This window comes from Drosophila subobscura, chromosome E (assembly GCF_008121235.1).
Source record: "Drosophila subobscura isolate 14011-0131.10 chromosome E, UCBerk_Dsub_1.0, whole genome shotgun sequence".
In the NCBI taxonomy this organism is placed as follows: Eukaryota; Metazoa; Arthropoda; class Insecta; order Diptera; family Drosophilidae; genus Drosophila; species Drosophila subobscura.
Window position 1 is genome coordinate 7533652 of NC_048531.1, and position 21533 is coordinate 7555184.

General features: G+C 42.9%; 2 protein-coding genes across 6 annotated transcripts; one reads left to right on the plus strand and one right to left on the minus strand.

Annotated features, from left to right (window-relative positions):
* Positions 1-464: 464 nt before the first annotated feature.
* LOC117890015 (long-chain-fatty-acid--CoA ligase 3) lies at positions 465-16184 on the plus strand. Of its 5 annotated transcripts, none has more exons than XM_034794617.1 (10): positions 465-488; positions 10728-10863; positions 12014-12076; positions 12447-12885; positions 12955-13161; positions 13893-14367; positions 14432-14604; positions 14672-14935; positions 15010-15285; positions 15353-16184. In XM_034794617.1, the coding sequence occupies exons 2-10, from the start codon at positions 10729-10731 to the stop codon at positions 15505-15507; spliced, it is 2187 nt and encodes a 728-aa protein (XP_034650508.1). In that variant the 5' UTR covers positions 465-488; position 10728; the 3' UTR covers positions 15508-16184. The 5 variants fall into 5 exon arrangements, with proteins under 5 accessions (XP_034650508.1, XP_034650507.1, XP_034650509.1 ...); XM_034794616.1 differs by lacking the exon at positions 465-488 and adding an exon at positions 8418-8717; XM_034794614.1 differs by lacking the exon at positions 465-488 and adding an exon at positions 10482-10584.
* On the minus strand, positions 13214-13819 carry LOC117890017. Its single transcript, XM_034794619.1, has 2 exons — positions 13460-13819; positions 13214-13382 (listed from the first exon to the last, which is right to left on the minus strand). Exons 1-2 carry the CDS (start codon positions 13765-13767, stop codon positions 13229-13231), a joined length of 462 nt encoding a protein of 153 aa, XP_034650510.1. The 5' UTR covers positions 13768-13819; the 3' UTR covers positions 13214-13228.
* Positions 16185-21533: the final 5349 nt, after the last annotated feature.

Sequence of the window (21533 nt, forward strand, 5' to 3'; positions counted from 1 at the left end):
ATTCTTAAAACGCAGTTGAAAAGCGCTTCTTAGGAGTGTGTGAGTGGTGTAAGTAACGTGGTCTAAACACAATACGTGTGTGCGCTGGTGTTTGTGAGTAATTGTGCAGTTTGTGAAAGTTTTTTGCGAAAGTTTTGTGATCACTTTAAAGCGCATTTGAGAAAAGCGGCCACCGATTCACTCACAAAATATTTATTCATATATATAGCGCATGCAAATGGTGAGGATAAGAGAAAATCAAGAGAAGCGGAGTGTAGCGTGCTCAAGAATCCAACGCCAACGCAACATTTTATGCTGGCAGTGGAATTACGTTTATGCGTGAGCGGGAGCGCCAGCGCCTGTGTGTGTGTTTTCGTGTTCTTATTGGCAAACGTCATTTTATATAATCGCCGATCGCTGATTTATGTTTTATCTCCATTCCATGTGCGTCTCCCACCAAAACAAACCGACAGCTCTCCCTCTGTCAAGAACTGCGACACACATCATAGGTAAGTTTAGCTATCACTCCGTTTCAAAGTTATGTTGTTGTGTGACGAAGGTGAGACTCAGCTGGCAAGTCTCTCTTTTGTCTCGATATCTCTCTTTGATTCTATCACCCCTGCGCCGGCTGGGCCTCTTCTCATTTTGTAGTTTCCGAATGTCACGCCACCTTACCTTATCAATGACGTACATATGCAATTTTTCTATTAAGAGTCTTCAAGAAATCGACTATATTTGTCACTCGGACGCTGACCCAATTTATCCTACGTACATATGTATATATGTACAGATACGTACATGTATGCAGATGTATGCATGTACATATGTATGTATGTATGCACGTTATTCCAGTGCAACTGCACTTTGCCTTATGCAATTGTTGGTTGCCAATGGCAGCGCAGTGTTTAGGTATTGTTTTCTTGATTTATTTATTGATTTGTTTGTGCAATGGAAAAGCAGTTGGCGATTGATGCTTGGCCACACTCCATTGGTGTTCCGTTTGCTTTCACAACCTGTTAATTGACGCCCCTCCCGCATTTTGTTTTTCAATTAGATTTATATATTTCATTCTTTGGACCAACGCACATGCATATACTCTCTCTCTCTCTCTCTCTCTCTTACTCTCTCTTTGCTCTTCCCTTTAGATATTGCTCTCTTCGTGGATTTCCCCTACTTGTTTTCCACGTGTAAAGTTCTTGTAATTTATTTTGCGCAAACGCTCTCCCCATCGTGTTATCTCTCTCTCCCGGTCTTGCTCTCTCTGTCGCACTGTCTCGTCATGTTATACCAACTGAAAATCATGCGAGTTTTGCCTTTGATGGGTGGCAGGAGAATGCCGGGGCACAAGGCAGGGGCCTCCAGTTCGGGGTCATCTGTGACTGTCTCTGCATGTGTGTGTGTGTTCTGGTGTGACGTGTGTCATCTGTTTCTGATTCCTTGGGACCAGCTGAGCGGCTGGATGGGTGGCGTGTGGCCGTGGGCTGGAGGCCTGCGTGGGTGTGTTGCATTCAAAACGGATGTGGGTGGTTGGGTGGTTGGTTGGTTGGCCCCGTCTTGTTTCTAGGGCGCGGCTTCGCAATGGCCGGAAGCAGGTCGGACTGAAAGCAGTTTAGAATCGAAATATCGCTCATATCGCTGCCGTTAGTCCAGAGGTACGGCACGTCGCGCTTCGTGTTGCAAGTGGAATGCATTTCAAAAGTTCAGGCGGAAAAGATAAACGCAAAAGATAGCTGAATTGCCAGCGGTGAGTGCAATAAGCAGCAAATGCTGAAAATGTGAGATGGCGCGATTCCAGGTGGTAGTAAGAATTGTTTTTGTTTGAAGCAAAGAAACACCAAAAACCTTTGTTGATTTGATGTTTTCTATGGCAGCTTTGTGTTTTGAAATTACTGTACAAATTATACCCTTTACGAATAAGTAACATAGAATAGTTTCAACGTAAATCAATTGTGTTGGCTTTTGCGATAAGAGGAAAATGCTGTGATAGCGCCAGTCTTACAGTAAATTCATACACTTCATTACAAATCTGGTGTCTCAGGCATTTCCGCTTCTTTAATTCAACGTCGCATTAAAATTGTATACTTTTTGTGACCACAAGTTGAAAGATAAACTTTATTTTATGTATTATTTTGTGCATATTTTATGTGCGTGAACCAACTTTTCGAACAAATTTTTAATAAGTTTCCAGAAGCGCCCTCCACTTCCTCGCCGTGTCGAGTCGAGGTGCGTCGAATGAATTTGCCGGTCTCAGTTTTCATTCATGGCCAAGCCAGCACACCCACCAGCCCACAACGCAGCCAGGCCATTTCCCCACTCCACGAGGTGTTTTCATGTAAACAATGTGCTCTTTGACCTTTCAATATTTTCCCCTGCTCACACATACACACACACACACACAGTCGCTCTCCGCTCTTTCACAGTACAGTTGTGACGCACACGCATGCAACCGGCTGTCTCTCTTCGACTCTCGATCTCTCTGAGTCACCTCCTCTGGGTTGCTCTCTTCGCCGCATATTCTTTTACTTTGTGTTAAGCTTACAGGGAGGGTAGGTAGGGCAGAGGGAGCGGCAGCATTTCCCCTGAAACTCGTACGATTTTCAGCTGGTATAACGAAATGCCATCGAATGAAAGAAAAACGTGCCACCAGAGCTGCCTGACTGCCTCACCACCACCCGGCTACCCGTCCCTTTCACCCTGCCTTGTGACTCTTGTTGGAGGCTTTCCCGTTGCATTTTTTGCTTTTCTCTTTCTCTATCGCTGGCTCGCGCCGGGCGCTGTGTCAAAAATAGTCACGCGATGTCTGAGGCGAACGAAGGCAGACCAGACCCTGCAACCCTGCACCACCCCCCGACTGGATTTCAGATTGTAATGACATTTTGTAATCGGTTGCCCAACCCCCTTTGGGCTGTTTGCCAGCTCTTCAACAGTTTCGCTATTACTTATTTTCCTTCACGGTGCAACAGTGCAGCGCAGCGTCAGCTGCCGTTATTACTCTCTCTATTCATTTGCTCGTCTCTGTCGTTTTTTTACTCTTGGAATTTGTAAGTCTAGAGGAGAAAAAACGAAGTTTAAAGAACAACAAAACATTTCAAATATGGCTTAAATTTATAATGATTAAAAAGCACTGTATCACGTGCTTCGGCTTGCGAAAATAGCTTCCGCGCGGACTTGTTAATTCCATTAGTAAATGTTTCCCTGCATTCCTGTCAGTGCTTCTGTTTGTTCTTCGCATCAGTTGCATTCGATTTTGGATAACTGAGGTATTATTTACTTTGGATTTACTTAAACAGCCAAATACTCGCACGAGAGATGGATCGATGGAGATAAGACGAACATATTCGTGATTTTAGTTGCTATAAATATTGCGGCTTCCTGTTTCTATTTCTAGTTGTCATGCCATTCAGTTCTGAACTTGTTTTCAATTTAAAAATTCTATTTTCGGCATACGGTCAGGTTTAGGAAGCATGACATTTTTCACTGTTCGAATGGACCGCACACAGCCAAACGGGGAGATAAGCGAGGTGCAGTGGCTCATGGGTCGGGTGATAAAATGGGAAACAGTTCTTTAAAGCACATTGTTGCGACCCCTGTTCGTCTACGCCTGTGCATCGTACGAGCATTATTTGTGTTTGTTTTAGTCATGACTTTGGTAGATTTTCTAACCGGTTTTTGCAGTACCGCTTCGATTAAACCGGGATCTGACTGCTTGCCTCTCACGATCATTGCCAAAGCTGACTCGATTCCATTTTATATGTGCGTGCTTCTTGTGGAAAATTTCACTGAAACACGTGCTTGGGTGTGCGCTGGTCACTCTAAACTTCAGAGTCTAAAGATATGTAAGTACTGCGTCGCGTCGCAGGCGCTTGTCTAGGTCATTTATTTTAGCTTTATGTTGTTGGCTTACTTTCACACACACTAAAACATGTACACACGTACGCGAACGTACGCACGCAGAAGAGACATTCAGCCAAAGGCAAAGAAATGAGCGAGTGCAAAAGAGAGAGGAATCTGTACTGCAAGGTGAATTCAAATCAGATGAGGCATGAGGCAGTGATCGGTCTCACGGAATAAAAACATGCCTCACCTCGCCAAATGTTCCTATCATTTGCTCTGCCTCCGCCTCTACATAGAGCGATTATCAAATTTATTTTAAATACGGCGCCCCCCAACAGACGGACACACACAGAGACACCCACTCTTTCTCTCCCACATAAATGGACACAAACAGACTCTCGCTCTCTCTGGCAGTTGTGATCTTTCTCGCTTGTTTGTTTTGCATGTTTGTCGCTCTTGCTCTCTGCTCATTTCCATTGAATGAAATATTCAACGCCCCGTGCAAAGCTCGTGAGTTCTCGCTGTTGTTGTCTTTATTTCCATCTCGTTTGAGTAATTCTCATTTTATTTAATGTGTGTAGTGCTTGTGTGCTTGCTGCTGCTGCAAGTGAAATAAAGTATTTTTATTTTGGACTTTGGCACAGTCATACGATCAATTCGTTACCCCATCATTTGCCCGTGAGAACATTGTGCGAAAGAGAACGGAACGAAGAGAGAGGACTGATGCAGCGACGTAATGCGCGTGCTTGACGCTTGCATGGACAGACAGTATATCAAATGTTGCATATGAATTTAATTTTTGCACATAATGCAAATTATGGACTCAAGAGGAGGCGAAATCAGAAGAGAGCAGAGCGTCGGCTGGCGTTGGGCTGTGTTCAATGTCAAGGCAATCAGCTGATGAATAATTTCCCGTTACAACTGCCAAGCAGCCACCTTGACCAAAGTTCAAGTAACTGTAAACTAGGAAAGAAAGAGAGCTAGAAAGACAGAGAGAGAGATAAAGAGAGAGACCGAGCTCTGTTCCCACATGTGCAATTCAAAATATTTACGCAAGTGTTTTTATTGTTGTGTTCCAAATGCTTTCACGCTTAAACAGATGAACGAATAGTCTCCCACCCCCATGCTTCGTATTGAAACAGCTGATGGGGTGAACTGTGCGGCCTCTCAAATAGTCGAAGAAAAATATTGATTTATGTACATAGCTCTTATTAGTAGCCCCTTAGATCCCTTAGATATGTAAGGAATTCATGAACGAATACTTAGTTTATGTGCAGCGACGTAGCTGTTACTTTTTGTACTTCTAGAGTACCAGGTGCAACAAAATGAAATTAACCAAAATAAGCAGACACGTTAGCGCTATTTGGTGCAAAGTGACGTGGTCTTGTGTATATAATTGTTGCAATATTTCGTATGAGTAACACAACGCCTGTTCAGTTTATATAGAACGACGATTAACATTCGCATTTTGACATGGGTTTACGATTTCGTAATGTCCGACACAAAACTTGAATTTTGAACCGTAACAGCAAAAACGATCTCGGACTTTGGAAGCTTGCTTTTTATACCCGGTACTCGAAGAGTAAATAGGGTGTATTATAGTTGTGGTCGGAGCAATGTGCGTAACGCACAGAAGGAAACGATCCTATAAAATACATGTATATATTCTTGAACAGCATCAATAGCTGTCTGTCTGTGGGTCTAGTTTGACGCCTGTTTCTCAGAGACTGAAATGTAGATGACAGATACTCGGGAGTTCGGGGTATAAAAGTCTTACAACGTTCCTCCTCGTTTATATGCACATATTTCGCTTTGTTGTTTTTCTAAGCTTTAGTTCTGGGGAACGGCGGAAAACGAAGTAGTTGGAATATTTTGCCCTGCGGTCAGCGAAAATGATGTACAAATTATGTAAACGCCATCAAAAACAGAATCGTAGAAAAAACTGCATTTTCAAGTTCGAGGTTTTGCTGTAATTTGTTGTTTTTATCTTTTTGTGTGATTTCCACAGCAAGCACCACGTTTTCAGCTTGAATGATTTCAGAAAACTGCAATTTGTTGTGCAATGTATGCAAAAACAAAGCAGTAGGAAACAATAAAAATCGATTCAAAGCGCAGCTAAAAGTTGTAATTAATAAGTTTCAACCTCACATTACATATTGTTGTGCACGAGTACTTGGAATTTAAATAGATTTAAATGGCCATGGAAATTTCGGAAAACTTATTCTGAAATCTTTCTGTTGTTAGAAATCTCTAAGCAATTCAAGTTGAAGCACCAATTATGATAGGACTGGCTCGTATTTGATTGTGTTTTACGACCCTTATCTTTAACTAGACATCTTTCTGTTTTTATACTGAATATTGAACATCTATTTTTGAAATTTAATGATTATTTGTCGGTGTTTTGCTATATAACGGGAAGATAATTACGAGATCGATAGCCCTAAATCAAGCGGCAATTTGAATTCCTAATCATTTTTAAATGATGTGGAAATTGTCACTCAGTTTGGTCAAATCTGTTGTTGTTTAAAATGCTCGTTGCTTGACCTGTGTCCGGATTAAAGTTGTCTCTTTTTTTATGAAATTACGCATCTGACGCGTGTGTGGCTACTTAACCCTGAATGCCCATGATTCAGATCTGATTGAATCAGGCAAAATGCTCAGAGCTCTGCTCGCTCGTTTTATCACTTATCCGACAACACAGTACGGATTACAGTAATCATCGCTTAATGCGAACAATTTCCCCATTGTCTTAATCCGCACAATGTACAGATGTATTTATGTATTGTACTCGCACTCGTACGATTTAGATAGACAGACCTCTCATCGGTGTAACCTTTGTGCTCAACACGCGATTGTCGGCTTCTGAGCTTGGGACCTGCTCTCTCTTGATCTCTGTTTTTGTGGCAACTTTGACCAGGGTCGTCATTCGCCAATCGCATTGCACGATCCATGATTTACGGACACACGGACGTACCTTGATTGGTGCACATTTTTGCACGGTGGGAACGCGCTCAAAGTTTAGTGTGCGGCCAAAGAGGCGGGAGCATTTAATTAATGTCAAACTGAACAGTTTTACATTTTCTGTCGATTGCAATAACCTACAAACCGTAATCGTAGCTTAAAGTGACTTTCGCCTCTTTTCACGCCACTTTAGCGCTTATTCAACTTTGCACTGTGATGCCGTGTGAATTTTCCTAGCTATTTGTGCTTACTTTGCTTCCATTTCTTGTTCCCCTTTAACCCAAGATAAAGAATATCTCTGTCATTCCTTTCTTTGTTGTCCTCTTTCACTGACAAATATTTAAATGCCGAATACTCTTTCTATATGTACATATTTATATTTAACTGTATGCTTTCTGGCACTTCTCTTTCTTGGCAAACAAAACACGTATTGAGACCGTTTTTATTCGAGTTTGGCTTAAATGTGAAGGCGGGTGCAGGGTTCAACGGACTGCACACGAAGCGTAAACATTGCCGTCATTTCTCCTGAGCCTAAATGAAATGAACTGAAATTTGGTGTTTATATACTCGATCACTTTGCATGGCCCTTATTCCATTATCAAAGTGAACTTTGTTCACTTGCCGATATTAAGTTTTTTTTATCAGGATCGGCAGATTCTGAAGAACCAGATTGGTAAATCAATAGCCAAAACGGAACGGATAAACGAACTTTGGTCTATGGCACAAGAACCATCAAAGAACTTACGTTTATTTTGTTTTTTAATTAATTGGCAAAGCGCTTTTCTGTGATTCGATCGAAGGTCCCCCGACCTATGTCAATGTTTCTCTACCACCACGGAGAGCAAAGACCAAGAGAGAGAGTCGCACATAACGAGAGAGATAGAGAAATAGGGAGACAGAAAGAGTGAGAGTGTTTGTTATGCAATAGAAATGTCTGTCTAATTTTAATTTTTGTTCTAGATATTCTCTTTGCCTACACTTTCTATAATTTGTTTCTTTATTTTCTTATCATCAGCGTTTGGGTTTCTTTTTTTTGGCGAACATCCAAATAAGAAAACAAATCCAAAACGTAATAGAAACTTGTTTTTGGTTTTCTTTGGATGTTTGCTTTCGATTTCTGATTTGATTAGAATATATTTATGAAGGTTAAAAGTAATTGAAAGACTTCTGGATTGGATATGATTATTATCTATTTATAGAATTCAAATGGAAGTCCTTCCGCTGCCTCAAATATGTATTTTTAGTTAAATAATTCATGCCTACATCTTCTTTGATTTAAAGAAAACAAAAGTTTACAAGCTTATTTTTTCTTAATTAGGAATTTGTTCACACATAAAATGTTATTACCTATGTATTTTGGTATATTTAAATGTAAATCAAAGCTTTTTATGTATTTTTACATCTGCAGATCATGGCCCTAATCTGTTCATGGTTGAGGTTGATTTAAGTTTTTATTTTTGTCTTAGTTTTATACCTACATGCATATGTCTTATATATATTGCGCTATGCAATTTGTGTATCCCATAATCTGTTTTGTTTACTCATTGTCACTACATTCATAAATGCATATTCCTGTGCTCTTTCCGCTTCCAGGGAACTAGCTCATCATCGGCAACAAAAAACACCAACCGCATCAGGAGCAACAAAAAATACAGCAACATATTCCGAAGAAAAGTTGACGTAATTCCTCTGTTGGTCCATACTTTTGCGACGTTAGAGACAGCCCGGCTTGCCCACGACATAAAAGCAACAACGCAGTGAAGCGGAGAGAGAGAGAGATAGAGAGCGAGAAGTGTTTCTTTGTGTGTGCGTTAAAGGTCGCACTCTCCTCCCACTCACCTTCACCACCTGAAGTTCTGGGCAGACACTGATCCCGAAGATCGGACAAAGAGGAAAGAACTAGATAAATCACCCGGCAAGATGTTCATCGAAGATGATGCGCAGTAAGTAACAAAAGCCTAAATATCATATGTACCGTTTGTGTTTACCTTCATGATTGCTTTAATCGTTCTCCTCGTTGAATACGGCTATCTGTAGTACATGTACTTGTTAGTTGCTCCTGGCATAGTGGTGGTGGTGGTAATAAAACGTAAGCTAATACGACTAGTTCAACTTCGGATGACATTGGCTCAATTGTTAACTGCCAATTTCCATCGAATTTACTCATTGGTAAAGAAGCTATCCGTTCGTTTATGTAAAATTTGTGCAGGGATATAAATGCTTTTAGTTTCATTCAAGTACGGTTTAGGATCCAGAATATTCTACGGATTATAACTATTGCTTTTATAAACGTATTAAATTATTTTAAGGAATGAAAAAGTTGTACCTATGTTTTCTGAGTGTTTTTCTTGAAATCTGTAAGACCTACATTACAAATTGCTCACAGACAACCGAACCTATCTTCTCCTGATGATAGATAATGATAAAATAATTACTCTTGCATAGTCCAAGCGTTTTGGGTACTTAAAAATCAATTCAAATAAGTGAAATTTTCGATTCACATTTATCATTTTAAACAATTAGCCGTGACTATCACTTAAATCAGTCATTCCATTACCAATTAAGTTCCACAAAATATTCATCGCCAATGACACTCGGTGACCCCTGGGAGCGCATCGTGCTCGAGAAGTTGACGTCACATTGACGTGGTGCACAAGCCGCCAAGTTCAAGGACACAGAGAATATCATTCCACGATTTGCGCTTATCAGGCCACTTGCCTACGATCGCGTTATCAATTATTCAACGGTATTTTGCATGAGTGCGATCGATGACATATGTATGTATGTACAATACATAAATAGCTATAGTATAAATATATATGTATTTTTTGGAACAATCAAGACGAGTGTTGCCAAGCATGGATTCGTTTATCGTTTGGTTTCCTATAGTAAAATCGAGACTGGGGTTTCCAACAAATCCAATTACTCTTACAATAGTCGGGATATATGCAAATATAACAGATCGAGTCAGGTAGGATTAGAATATCCGGAGTTGACACAACCTGGCACCAAGAGAGATTTAGATACAAAAATATAGCAGATAGAAAACGAAAACAGAATTCACCCGGAAATTGCATTAATTTCTGGACTATTTTTCGCTTTTTCTGGTTTCAGATAACTCCAAAATTAATCAAATTGATAAGTGGGCTTAAAAATGAAACGAGCGATAGCTGAAAGTTAGTTCAAATAATTAATAATATCTGCAAAAAAAAGAAAAGTTAATTAAATATTTCTGTAGAGACTGCATGAATAAGTAAAGAAGCATTAAATAAAGATCGGTGTTATAGCCACGCACCGCCAAACGCACTTGATTTTTGTGACATATCATATAAAGCTGTTGGCAACCATTGTTGTTGGGAGCAGTTCTAAATACCTGTGGCTGTTGATAAGAAAGCAGACCTGGATAACCATGCGGCGAGAGAGAAAGAGAGAGACCGCTAGCGTAGATACAACAAAAGAAAAAGCAGCAGACATGCAACCCATCACCACGTTACAGTAAGAGCGCCACTTGCGAGACGTAGAAGTTTCCGTCTGATAAAAAGTCGAACCCATCCCGCCGGCGCTCTTCTTATGTTATCGCCTTTTCGAACAGCGTTTTCTGAGCACGCCGCCGATCTGAGAGAGAGAGAGAGAATAGGTGTTGGGCGATCAAGTGTGTGAGTGAGTGAGTGAGCGGCGTGAGAGTGCGAGCGCACGAATAATGAACGAACCCCTTTTCCGATTTTCCTACTTTCGGACTCAAGATTTGCCAACAGTGGCAGCAGGTGATATCAGTTTGTTTTCGGCTGGCGACGGTGCTACAACGAGTGGGTGGGTGAGTGGGTCTTTTTGGCACTACTGGAGAAGGGTTCCCAATTATTGCGGAAATGTATAATTCTTGGCTCTAGAATATCATTTGCATATCACTTTCTATGCAGCTGCAACTAATTTGTGTATTTCAATTACTCTTCCAGAATGGACAGCTTCTGGGTGCAGAGCGCAATTGGTGCGATCAAGGCGATCGCATTCGTGTATGATATCATAACCCTGCCGGTCTACTTGGTCCTGCAGAAGCCATGGAAACGCCGACAGGACTCGCGACGCGTGAAGGTGAGTTTAAAGAGTGCGCACGGACCACACGACCATTCCACTCCCCCTGCAAGTGTGTGTAATCAGACAATCGGCGCTGTAACTAGTATCTCTAGCTAGAATCGCTTTGAAATACTTTCGACTTTGCCCCTGGCCACCGCTCCAAAGTACACAGACAGTAGACGGACAGACGGACAGGTACTAAGAGCGCCCTGGCTTAGTTCTGATCGGAGTGCATGCGCTTGTTTATATAGTTTTTGAAACTAAACTGCACGCTTTATTATCAGTTGATTTCCACATTACTGCGCGTCACGCAATCCCTTGTGCACCTTGAGGCATTAGCTAATTCTCTCTCTGCCTCTGCCTTTGCTTTTGCCTCTGCCACTCAATCCACCTCCGATTCTATTTCTATTTCTGCCTCTGTTTCTGCTATCTCTCACTCTCTCTCGCTCCCGCTCTCTACATTCCCCCTAATCTAATGCCTGCCTACATATGTATGCCATGTACATATGCACGGGGACTTTTGATTTATTGACCCGGTCCGTTATTCATTATCTCTTGTTCGTTGTTGTAGTTCTGCTTTTATCAGAGATTCATTCGATTTTGTATGCGACAATTAAGCGTAGAGGTTTGCTTCCTTGCTGGCTGGCGGACATTAAATCATAGCAGCAGTTTCTGATAATTGCATATGCTGTTACGCCATATAAAATGTGCGACGATTGCAGGCGGTGTCCTCCTGATAAGGCACCCCATGCAGCGGAAAAAACCTCAACATTTGATAAGCCAGAAAGGAGCAGGTGTAGGAAACAAATGAGGCAACGATTCAATTTGATTGTCGGAGAGAGATATCTGATATAGAATAAATATCTTCCTAGGATATGCCCTATATCCCCTCGGCCAGTATCGCTTGTACATCTGATGTTAGCCTATCTAAATTAGGAGCACTTTTGTCTGGCTTACAGCCTACAGCCTGATAAGATTTATGGGGGCTATGGATATGGTCACAATCGCGTGTGCCGTAAGTGTGGTAAGAGAGTTCCCAACTAGGAACGAACGAGCCAATCTATACACATACATAAGTAAGATATCAGCACAGGCAAGCATGGCTTGTGGTCATACACATTCATACATATATTGTATCACTCCTTGTATCCTTCCTTCCCTCCTACAGGCAAAGCCCATTAACCAGAAAATGTTGGTCGATGAGTCCAAGTACGCGCCGGATGACATTGAGGTTTAATTTCTGAAAATTCGTTTTTTAGTTTATTAAATAACATTTGTTGTGGAACAGTACACTGGCACACCCCCACATAAATACACACCCACACACACACACATACACATACACACAAAAGAAAGCACAATAAATGTTCCTAGGATTTGGTGTTTCATGCAAAGAGTTGGCCCTCTTTGGTGTTGGCCCCAGAAACATGTTATTTCCCCGCCCCTCCAGGCAACCCACAACTACCCCCCCTTCAATCTCACATGTCTGTCTCTCCCTGTTGATCGCACACACCCTGCCCACCCCACCCCAACCCGCAATCTGGCGTTCATTTGAGTCTAACTTTGCGATGACATGAAAGTAATTTGCCCTACTCTTTCAGGCCAAGATCATCAAGAACGATGAGCACGAGCTGACATACCGGACCACGGACCCGCCCCGCGATGTGCACGTGAAAATGCTGCAGGAGAACATCGACACCCTGGAGAAGGTCTTCAATTACGTGGCGAAGACGCACTCGAACAAGCGCTGTCTGGGCACGAGGCAGATCCTCAGCGAGGAGGACGAGGTGCAGCCAAACGGACGTGTCTTCAAAAAGTACAACATGGGCGACTACAAGTGGAGGACCTTCACCGAGGCGGAGCGCCAGGCGGCCAACTTTGGACGTGGCCTGCGAGAGCTTGGCCAGAAACCGCGGGAGAATATTGTTATCTTTGCGGAGACCCGTGCCGAGTGGATGGTGGCCGCCCATGGCTGCTTTAAGCAAGCCATGCCCATAGTCACCGTCTACGCCACCCTGGGAGACGAGGGTGTGGCCCACTGTGAGTTTATCTATTTTCATTTCACCATTTTCGTGTAATAATGTAGGAAAATTTATAATTGTTCAACAGGCATCAGCGAAACGGAAGTCACCACGGTTATCACCTCGCACGATTTGCTGCCCAAGTTCAAGACCCTGCTGGCCCTGTGCCCCAAAGTGAACACCATCATCTACATGGAGGACCAGCTGCACAAGACGGAGACCACTGGCTTCAAGGAGGGCGTCAAGGTCTTGCCATTCAATCAGGTCGTCAAAATAGGACAGGATAGCAAATTTGGTGCGTTTCTAAAGGGACACATAGAGATTGGTAGTTGAAATTAGTGTGGGATACGACCTACCCTTTTCTAGTTATCATCTCCAGGATGATGAACCATTGCCCCATGCGTTGAGATTGATTTTGAAGTGGCTGGTTTGTTGTCAGCTTGTTCACTGTCCAGTATCTCTGCTGTCCTTCCGAGAACCATGCAGGGTGTAGTCAACTCACTGTAATAGCACCAGCTGTGCGAAAGAGAAGGGGAAAAGGGTTGTGAGCCATTAACTAGTTGGATAGATGCACTTCTCCTGTCGTTACCTGCCTGTTCGCGCTAAAGCTCAGGGACTCGACCATCAGCTGCGGTAACAGCTCCACCAGCTCATGGGCGAGCGACACTTGCATATCGGGGATCTCATCCACTGGTTTTGGCGCTGGCTCCTGAGATTTCTCAATATTGGCGATATAGCTGCGAAATGACCGATAGGCAACCAGTCCACAGTACACGCCAAAGAGCGAGATGAACAGATAGCAGGGCTTGGTCTTTGCTGATGTGGCCTTCATGAGGGCATTGCACTGCTCCACACATGTCAGCGGGGTCAGTATAATGAACTCTTCCAAACTGTTTGCCATCTTTCGGAACACACTAAAATTTTGAGAGAATGTTTCTGTTATCAAGCAATGTGTAATAAGTGACAGCAGTGGGCAGGCCTTCTACTAGAGACTTTAACTGATTGATCCTTTTTATTTACCCACAGAGAGCGTGCCACCCAAGGGCGATGATATTGCGATAATAATGTACACTTCCGGATCGACTGGAACACCCAAGGGGGTTTTGCTGTCGCACAAGAACTGCATTGCCACGATGAAGGGCTTTGTCGACATGGTGCCCATCTATCCAGATGATGTGCTGATCGGCTTCCTGCCGCTGGCTCATGTCTTCGAACTGGTGGCGGAGAGTCTCTGCCTGATGACTGGCGTTTCCATTGGCTACTCGACGCCGCTGACCCTCATCGATACGAGCAGCAAGATCAGGCGGGGATGCAAGGGCGATGCCAGTGTGCTGAAGCCCACATGCATGACTTCGGTGCCACTGATCCTCGATCGCATCTCCAAGGGCATCAACGACAAGGTCAATTCAGGCTCGGCCTTCAGGAAAGCGCTCTTTAAATTCCTCTACCAGTACAAAGTCAAATGGATACAGCGAGGCTACAAGACGCCCCTCATTGACAAGTAAGAAGATTCGCAAATTTGAAGATTCAAAGATCTGCAATTCAATGTTTCGTCTTATTTGCAGGTTGGTCTTCAAGAAGGTGGCTAAGCTGATGGGCGGCAGGGTGCGCATCATAATGTCTGGCGGAGCGCCACTCTCGGCGGATACACACGAACAGATCAAGACCTGCCTGTGTGTGGACTTGATTCAGGGCTATGGATTGACAGAGACCACATCGGGAGCCACTGTAATGCACGGTATGTGAATGACACTCGTTTTGAGCTCGAAAACGACTCTATCGCTCTTCTTCCTTTTTTTTTGTAGAGAGGGACATGACCTATGGACGCACTGGTGGACCATTGACCGTTTGCGACATTCGTCTGGTCAATTGGGAGGAGGGCAACTATCGCATTACCAACAAGCCCTACCCGCAGGGAGAGGTGCTCATCGGTGGCGACTGTGTCTCCCAGGGATACTACAAGCTGCCCGGCAAGACCAATGAGGATTTCTTCGAGGAGGATGGTAAACGCTGGTTCAAAACCGGCGACATTGGCGAGGTGCAAACCGATGGCGTACTTAAGATAATTGGCAAGTCTCTCATCTATCTTCAATGTGTTTTTAGCAGCTATTTTATAATTTCTGTGTTCTCTCTCTTTGTGCAGATCGCAAGAAGGATCTGGTTAAGCTGCAGGCCGGCGAATACGTCTCTCTTGGCAAGGTCGAGTCGGAGCTGAAGACATGCGGCATCGTGGAGAACATTTGCGTTTATGGCGATCCCACAAAGCAGTTCACCGTCGCGCTGGTCGTGCCTAACCTGAAGCATCTGGAGGATCTGGCCGAGCGTCACGGTCTGCAGAACAATACTTATGAGGAGCTGTGCTCGTCGCCTGTCATGGAGAAGGCCATACTCAAGGAGATTGCCGATCATTCGCGGAAATGTAAGTCGCTCATCATCGCCCTCCCCCATCTCTGCGGATACTAAATGTGTCGTGGTTTTACTTGCAGGCAAATTGCAAAAGTTCGAGGTGCCCGCCGCCATTACGCTGTGCAAGGAGGTCTGGTCACCGGACATGGGCCTGGTGACGGCTGCCTTTAAGCTGAAGCGCAAGGATATCCAGGATAGATATCAGCACGATATTAACCGCATGTACGCCTCATGAAAGTCAATGTACTAAATACCAACCAGCAGCAAAAGCAACGACAACAACAACAACCAGCATTATGAAAGCTTGAGTGGAGGAGATGCAACGAGTTGCAACGAGGCACAGTGCCTAGTACCACTACCACACACAGAGAGAGACACCAACGACACGACGATAAGCATGCATACCAAGTCCGAAAACCAAATTAGCTCAAGAGCCGAAAGATCTACAAGCCAAACCAGAAACACACCAGCCAATGCGCAATTTCTGCATGCAAAGAGAGAGTTTTAATTTATATGTATATTGATTGTGTTTTCTTTGATTTGCCAAAGGTTTTGCAAACGATGTATACTTGTTCTAAGCCTAATAATAAAGGGGAATATTTAGAAGCTGTTGGATTTGGTTTGGCAGCAGTGCTTTGTGTCGGTGCTCAGAATGCTGTTGAACTGATTGACAATGATGAAGAAGATTTCAAATGTATGATGACCGAATGCCTATGATGATGATAATGATAATGATTATATTGATGAATATTATGAATGATGAATGAGAATGAGAATATATATTGTGTAATGTACAGTTTTCGGTTTTTAGCACGCTCTGTTGCTAAACACACAATTTGCATAAACAATACTTATTTTTATAGAAAATAATAAAGTAAGCTTAAGTGGTTGCCTATTAATTATGTATATACACACACACACACACACACATACACGTTTATATATATTTATATATATACCCTATATATATATAGTGTACTTCTTTATAATAAGTTCGATGTATGGAAATCCTGAAGTAATGAATTGTAGCAAAAGCAAAACCTAAGCGACTTGATTATGAATTAAAATATAAAATGCAACAAAAAAACAAAAACAATATAAAACCAGCTTAACACACATTTTCCTTGGCAAAAGCTTTTCTACACACACATGAAGCAAATGTGGAACCCTCCATAAACTATTTTTAAACACAAATCAAATGGCAAACAAGGTTACAAACGGCAAACGTCATATATATACATATATGTACATATATATTTTAGCTCAATTTAGTTTAGCGAAAAGCAAAAGGGCCACATCAAATGTATTTTATGAAGTTCATTATGTCAAAAGCAAAAGCTATAACTCAAAATTCAAATGCAACTAATGAAAGACTTAGTACTAAAACAAAAAACAAAACACAACAAAACTCCGATGAAGAGAATACACCAACTGGGCCAACAAATGCCTAAACTACAAAGTAAAACAAAATATCCATTTGTTTTAAATGTGCAAGAAGTTTTTGGAATAAATGTTAGTCATATTTTTAGTTGAACTATGTACATACATATGTACGACCCTAGGGAACGTCTGGCAATTTTTTTATGGGAAACGTTGCGTTTCTTAGAAAATAAATTCATTTAGTTTGGAATTTTTACAAAGTGCGTGCGTGGTGAATTGTTTCATAATTGACATTTATTTTCGTGTTAAATATGGAATGCTAATAAATAAACATTTTAATGATATCTGGATGAGTGGCAAGCAACGCAAAATATTTAAGAACCTTTTCTACACATAAGTATCATTGCATTATTATACTTTGGATCGTATAAAATACTGAGATAATTCAATAAAAACCAACAATTTTTAGTTTTACTTGACGAGCAGCCAATTTCAAATATGGAAGGGGTGGACTTTTCTAGGCCTAAGCTTTCGTGTGGCTATCTACAGCAGATAATAGTGGGGTTCATCGATTGGCATGCACAGATTTTATGCAGCTGCAACTGTCGGGATTTCCCATTTCTGACCAATCAGTATTCTTTTTGAGCGCATTTTTTAAATGTTAATTTAACACACTTTACCCCAAAAGCCAATGGTTGGGTTCCCGCTTCCTCACAGCAAGGCAAACAGTCGCCGGCTGTCGTTAATTTGCACTGTGCAAAGAGCTCCGGAGATGCGTTCATCCGCATTAATCTGTCTGAGCCCCTGACTTATTCACTCGCACTTGTTTGCCAATGTAAATGACACAATTAGCACGCCCTGCTGCGCTGCCTTTCACTCACTGCAGTGTTTACTGTAGTCGTAGTTCCACTGTGCTGTGTGCTCTGTTTATTTGTTCCCCCGCGACTTTGTGCATTTTTATAGCATTAAAAAAAAGAGAGGTGGAATTGTTAATGGTCTGCTGGCCGAAAGTTCAGCACTTGAGTGGAAGAACCAGGGCCAGAGGCACAGACTCTGGCCATTTATAATACAGGAGAGTGCGTTGCACCTTTAGGCGCACCTTTGGGCCAGCGCCGGCCCAGGCTCAGACACTCTGAAGTGGCCGCCAGTACCAGCTCCCACCACTGCTGCCAGCGACATTCACTAATGCAACAAATAAATCATAGAAAATAGGAGTATAAGCGGAGCTACCACAGAAGCTTCCATTCCTGTGGGCCGACAGAGACTGCATGTAACACGAAAAAGTGCAAATCCTGGACAGGGCAGGGCAGGACAGAGCATCTTCTAGTCTAGTTGTGCCTGGGCACACGTCTAGTGCTTTTCCGTTCGACATTTTTTTTACTACTGATGCTGACCGAAGAACTGGAGACCGGAGGCGAATTTATTGCTCTTTTTTGTGGAGCTTTGAGTACTTATGGCATACAGGAGATTAAATTAGACTTTTCCCTGTCACAAAAACCGAGTGAAGCGCACAAAAAGCTGAAGACTGTCATGGGGCTCGACTCCCGGCCATATCATATGCAATGGCACTACTGAAATTAATAGACTGTGACAGGAGAACGAAAAGGCGGAGGAAATTGTGCAGAAGAAACGCTTCGATTTTCATATTTATACGAGTATATGAAGCTCAATGGATTCGGGTGATGGACAGTCAGAGACGGGCTGAGAAAGCGTATAAAAATGAAACTATTTTCAGACAAATCTGGGCATGGAAGGTGTCATTATTTGGCATTATATTTGCCATATGCAAGTAGTTGCTATCTAAATCATATATTTATTTCTCTGTTGTTTGCTGCGTATGGGAAATTCTATGGCAAAATCATTGGAAATCGAATCCAGCTTAAACAGAAAGTGCAATCGAAATGCACTCAATGCAGATGTAGATATCTCTATCTGCATCTGCAACTGCAACTGTATCCACAAGTAGACTTGCAGCTGTGTCCTGTAGTTCGTTTGATGCATTCGACAAAATCGTAACTTAGTCAAATAGGAATTTGCATGCGGGTGAGCCACAGCCACGGCCAGCACTCTGACCTTTGGGCCCCTCTTCTATTTGCATTTTCACTGCAAATTCAAAATCGATTGGGGTTACATCTCTACCATGCCGCTGAACAATGGAGAATGAGCGAGCGTACATATGGCAAAGGTTCGTCTGTGGGCGTTGAATACGTTATGGTCCGGGTGTTTACCTAGTCAATTTTGTAATCCAGCTAGTACTTTTGTCATGTTGTATTTACGCTATGCTATCGCCCGCTTACATACGTTTCATTTCCGCACGGCCTTGTCTAACACATCCGCCCGATATGGCGTCCGATTTCCGCTTTGCGCTTCAGCGAGCAACGGACGCTTTACTGAGATTGACAGTCCGTTCGATTCCGACTGTCTGTCATTCCCCCTTTACATCACGTGTGTGCTGGGTGTGTCTGTGTGTGGCCTTCAAAGTGAAAGTATACGTTCTGCTGTCAACTCTTCCAGCACAAGTTGAGGACGAGACAGGAGCAGGAGCAGGAGATCATTTTATCCCCCCAATCACTTTCGATGTCATTGACGGCACTCTCACTGATTCTGCATGACGCTTGGCAATTTAATTAACTTGCATTTTCTGTTCACTTTTTAAACCTTTAACTAAAGATTTCTTGTTGCCGTTTATCTTATTCTGTAATATAAGTTTCATAAGTAGCAGACCTCCATGTCTGATTAAGCGAAAATATCCAATTGAATGCATCGCATGCCGCTGCAGTATCCATCGCTCTTTGACTTACCCTCGAGTATAAGGATGTATAAGGATGTCTGTGTACGAGTATTCACTGCTCCACGTGCCATGTGCCATATGTAAAGTAAAGCAAAGAGTCTCCCCGAAAGCTAACTGCTGCGCTTAACATGAATTCTTCACGGCATGTTGCACATTTTGCGAATGTTTCCAAGTTCAAACGGCTGTGAAAATGAACACGCGTTGCCCCGTGCACCGTCCACGGGCTGCAGGGAATGGGCAATACACTCCAGACACTTTCTGCAACTATTTGAGGGTGCCATTAGGACTATTGGAGGCGAACATTTAGAGCTGCTCTCGAGACTTTTAATTTGTAGCAATTTGGATATGGATAAAGGCAAAAAAGGAATCCCCATCTAGGTGGAAGCGCTGCATTTGTTGAGTCGAAAATTGTTTATGGCAACTATTCATGGCTAGAGATCTTTGTACGATTTTTAGTTGCATTTAATCTCTAGAGTATTTAATATGGAATACTGGCAGTAATGAGGGGGAAATCGTCGCACGTTCGCATCTCCCCAGCTCTTCTATCTCTCTCTCTCTCTCTCTCTCTCTCAGATAACTAACGGTTAGATTGGGACAGCCTGCAATGCGCAGTCGCACAGGGAGAGAGAGAGAACTCTACAGAGCGTTGAGTCGAAAGCTCGCTGCAGTCGCAATTGAAACGAATCGAAATCAAAACATGTTTGCCCCATGACTCACTGTTTATTCCGCCCCACAACCCCACACATCCCCTCTCGGGTTATTTGTTTCGATTCGAAGATTTCCATAGATGAATGCGGGGAACATTTGATTGAATTTTTATTTGACTATTTGACTGTTGGTTGTGTGTTTCTCTGTGGATTCACTGTCTTCCCTCAAAAAAGTGTCTTCAACTACTCCATTTCGATCTCCATCCCTTTCTTATTGTTGCTTCTTTTGTGTCTATTCGGAAACTTAGGCTTCCATCTTGTATGATGGGAATGGAATTGGCTTGTGTGTGTGCACAAATAGCTACAACGTACGTGAGTGGATTTTGGTACTACACACTGGAAGTCGTCCACGTGTTTGGGTGTATTGTCTGCTGCCAGAAATGTTGGCCAGTCGAATGGTTGAGTAGCCGCAACAGCAACCATTTAACGGAAAGGCAAGCCGACCCTGACCTACTCTCACACAGCTCGGGAATGCCAAGTCTCTCTTTTTTCACCCCACTCGTTCGCTGCGGGTATCCTTCCACTCGTTTGTACATGTGTATTTATGTCATGTGTGAATTGAACTTAGCTATTTGCATATTGCGTATGGCCTTCAGAGCCATGCGGAGATACGAGCACAGCCGAGCTGCATGTCACTCAATCTTGCCATCCCATTTGACTAGCAGGAACTTGCTTTGCCCCTATGGAAAAAGCCGCTGTCGCAGTTGTCACAGACAATCGCTGGAAAAGTGTCGGGGACTTTGCAATTGACATAATTAGCCGACTGTCACTGCACTCCTGTGGCTGAATGTCTGTCTTCTTGCCCATTGCTTGGAGTGGTTTTGGTTTCAGATTTCCTCATTACTGTCTTTGTTGGGGAAGTGCCTGTCCACTTCTCAGCATGTAAATCTTCATTTAAATCTTGTATTCATTTCTGATTTCACACATCTACAGCGGCATCATTCAAGAGCGTTGTAGCAGGAATGCAATGGATGGACTAGACAATGCCCAACACCTGACTCTGTGCAGGGGGAGAGGGAGAGCTCAAAGCGTTGAAGGACAGACATCTCATTGATTTGCATATGAACTGTGAGGGACAAACAATGAACCAAACCAGAGTACTGTTTCGCTGGGCCATTGGAAGGTCTGCAGGTGTGCTTTTCATTTCAAAGGAATATTGGGCTGTTTTTTCTCTGCTGGATATTGCAGCACAGTGAGGGGCGCCTTTTGTGTCTTCCACTTTGTTGCGGCCTGCATATTGTTTGATTCCCGCTGGGAATCACACAGAGACCAAACAGTGCGATGAGTTGGAAAACGAACTCCTTATATGCATCGCATCATAATTTTCATGGATTAAGAGCTCCAAAGCGCTACGTAAAGTTCTCTGGGTGCCGTCTGTGCGTA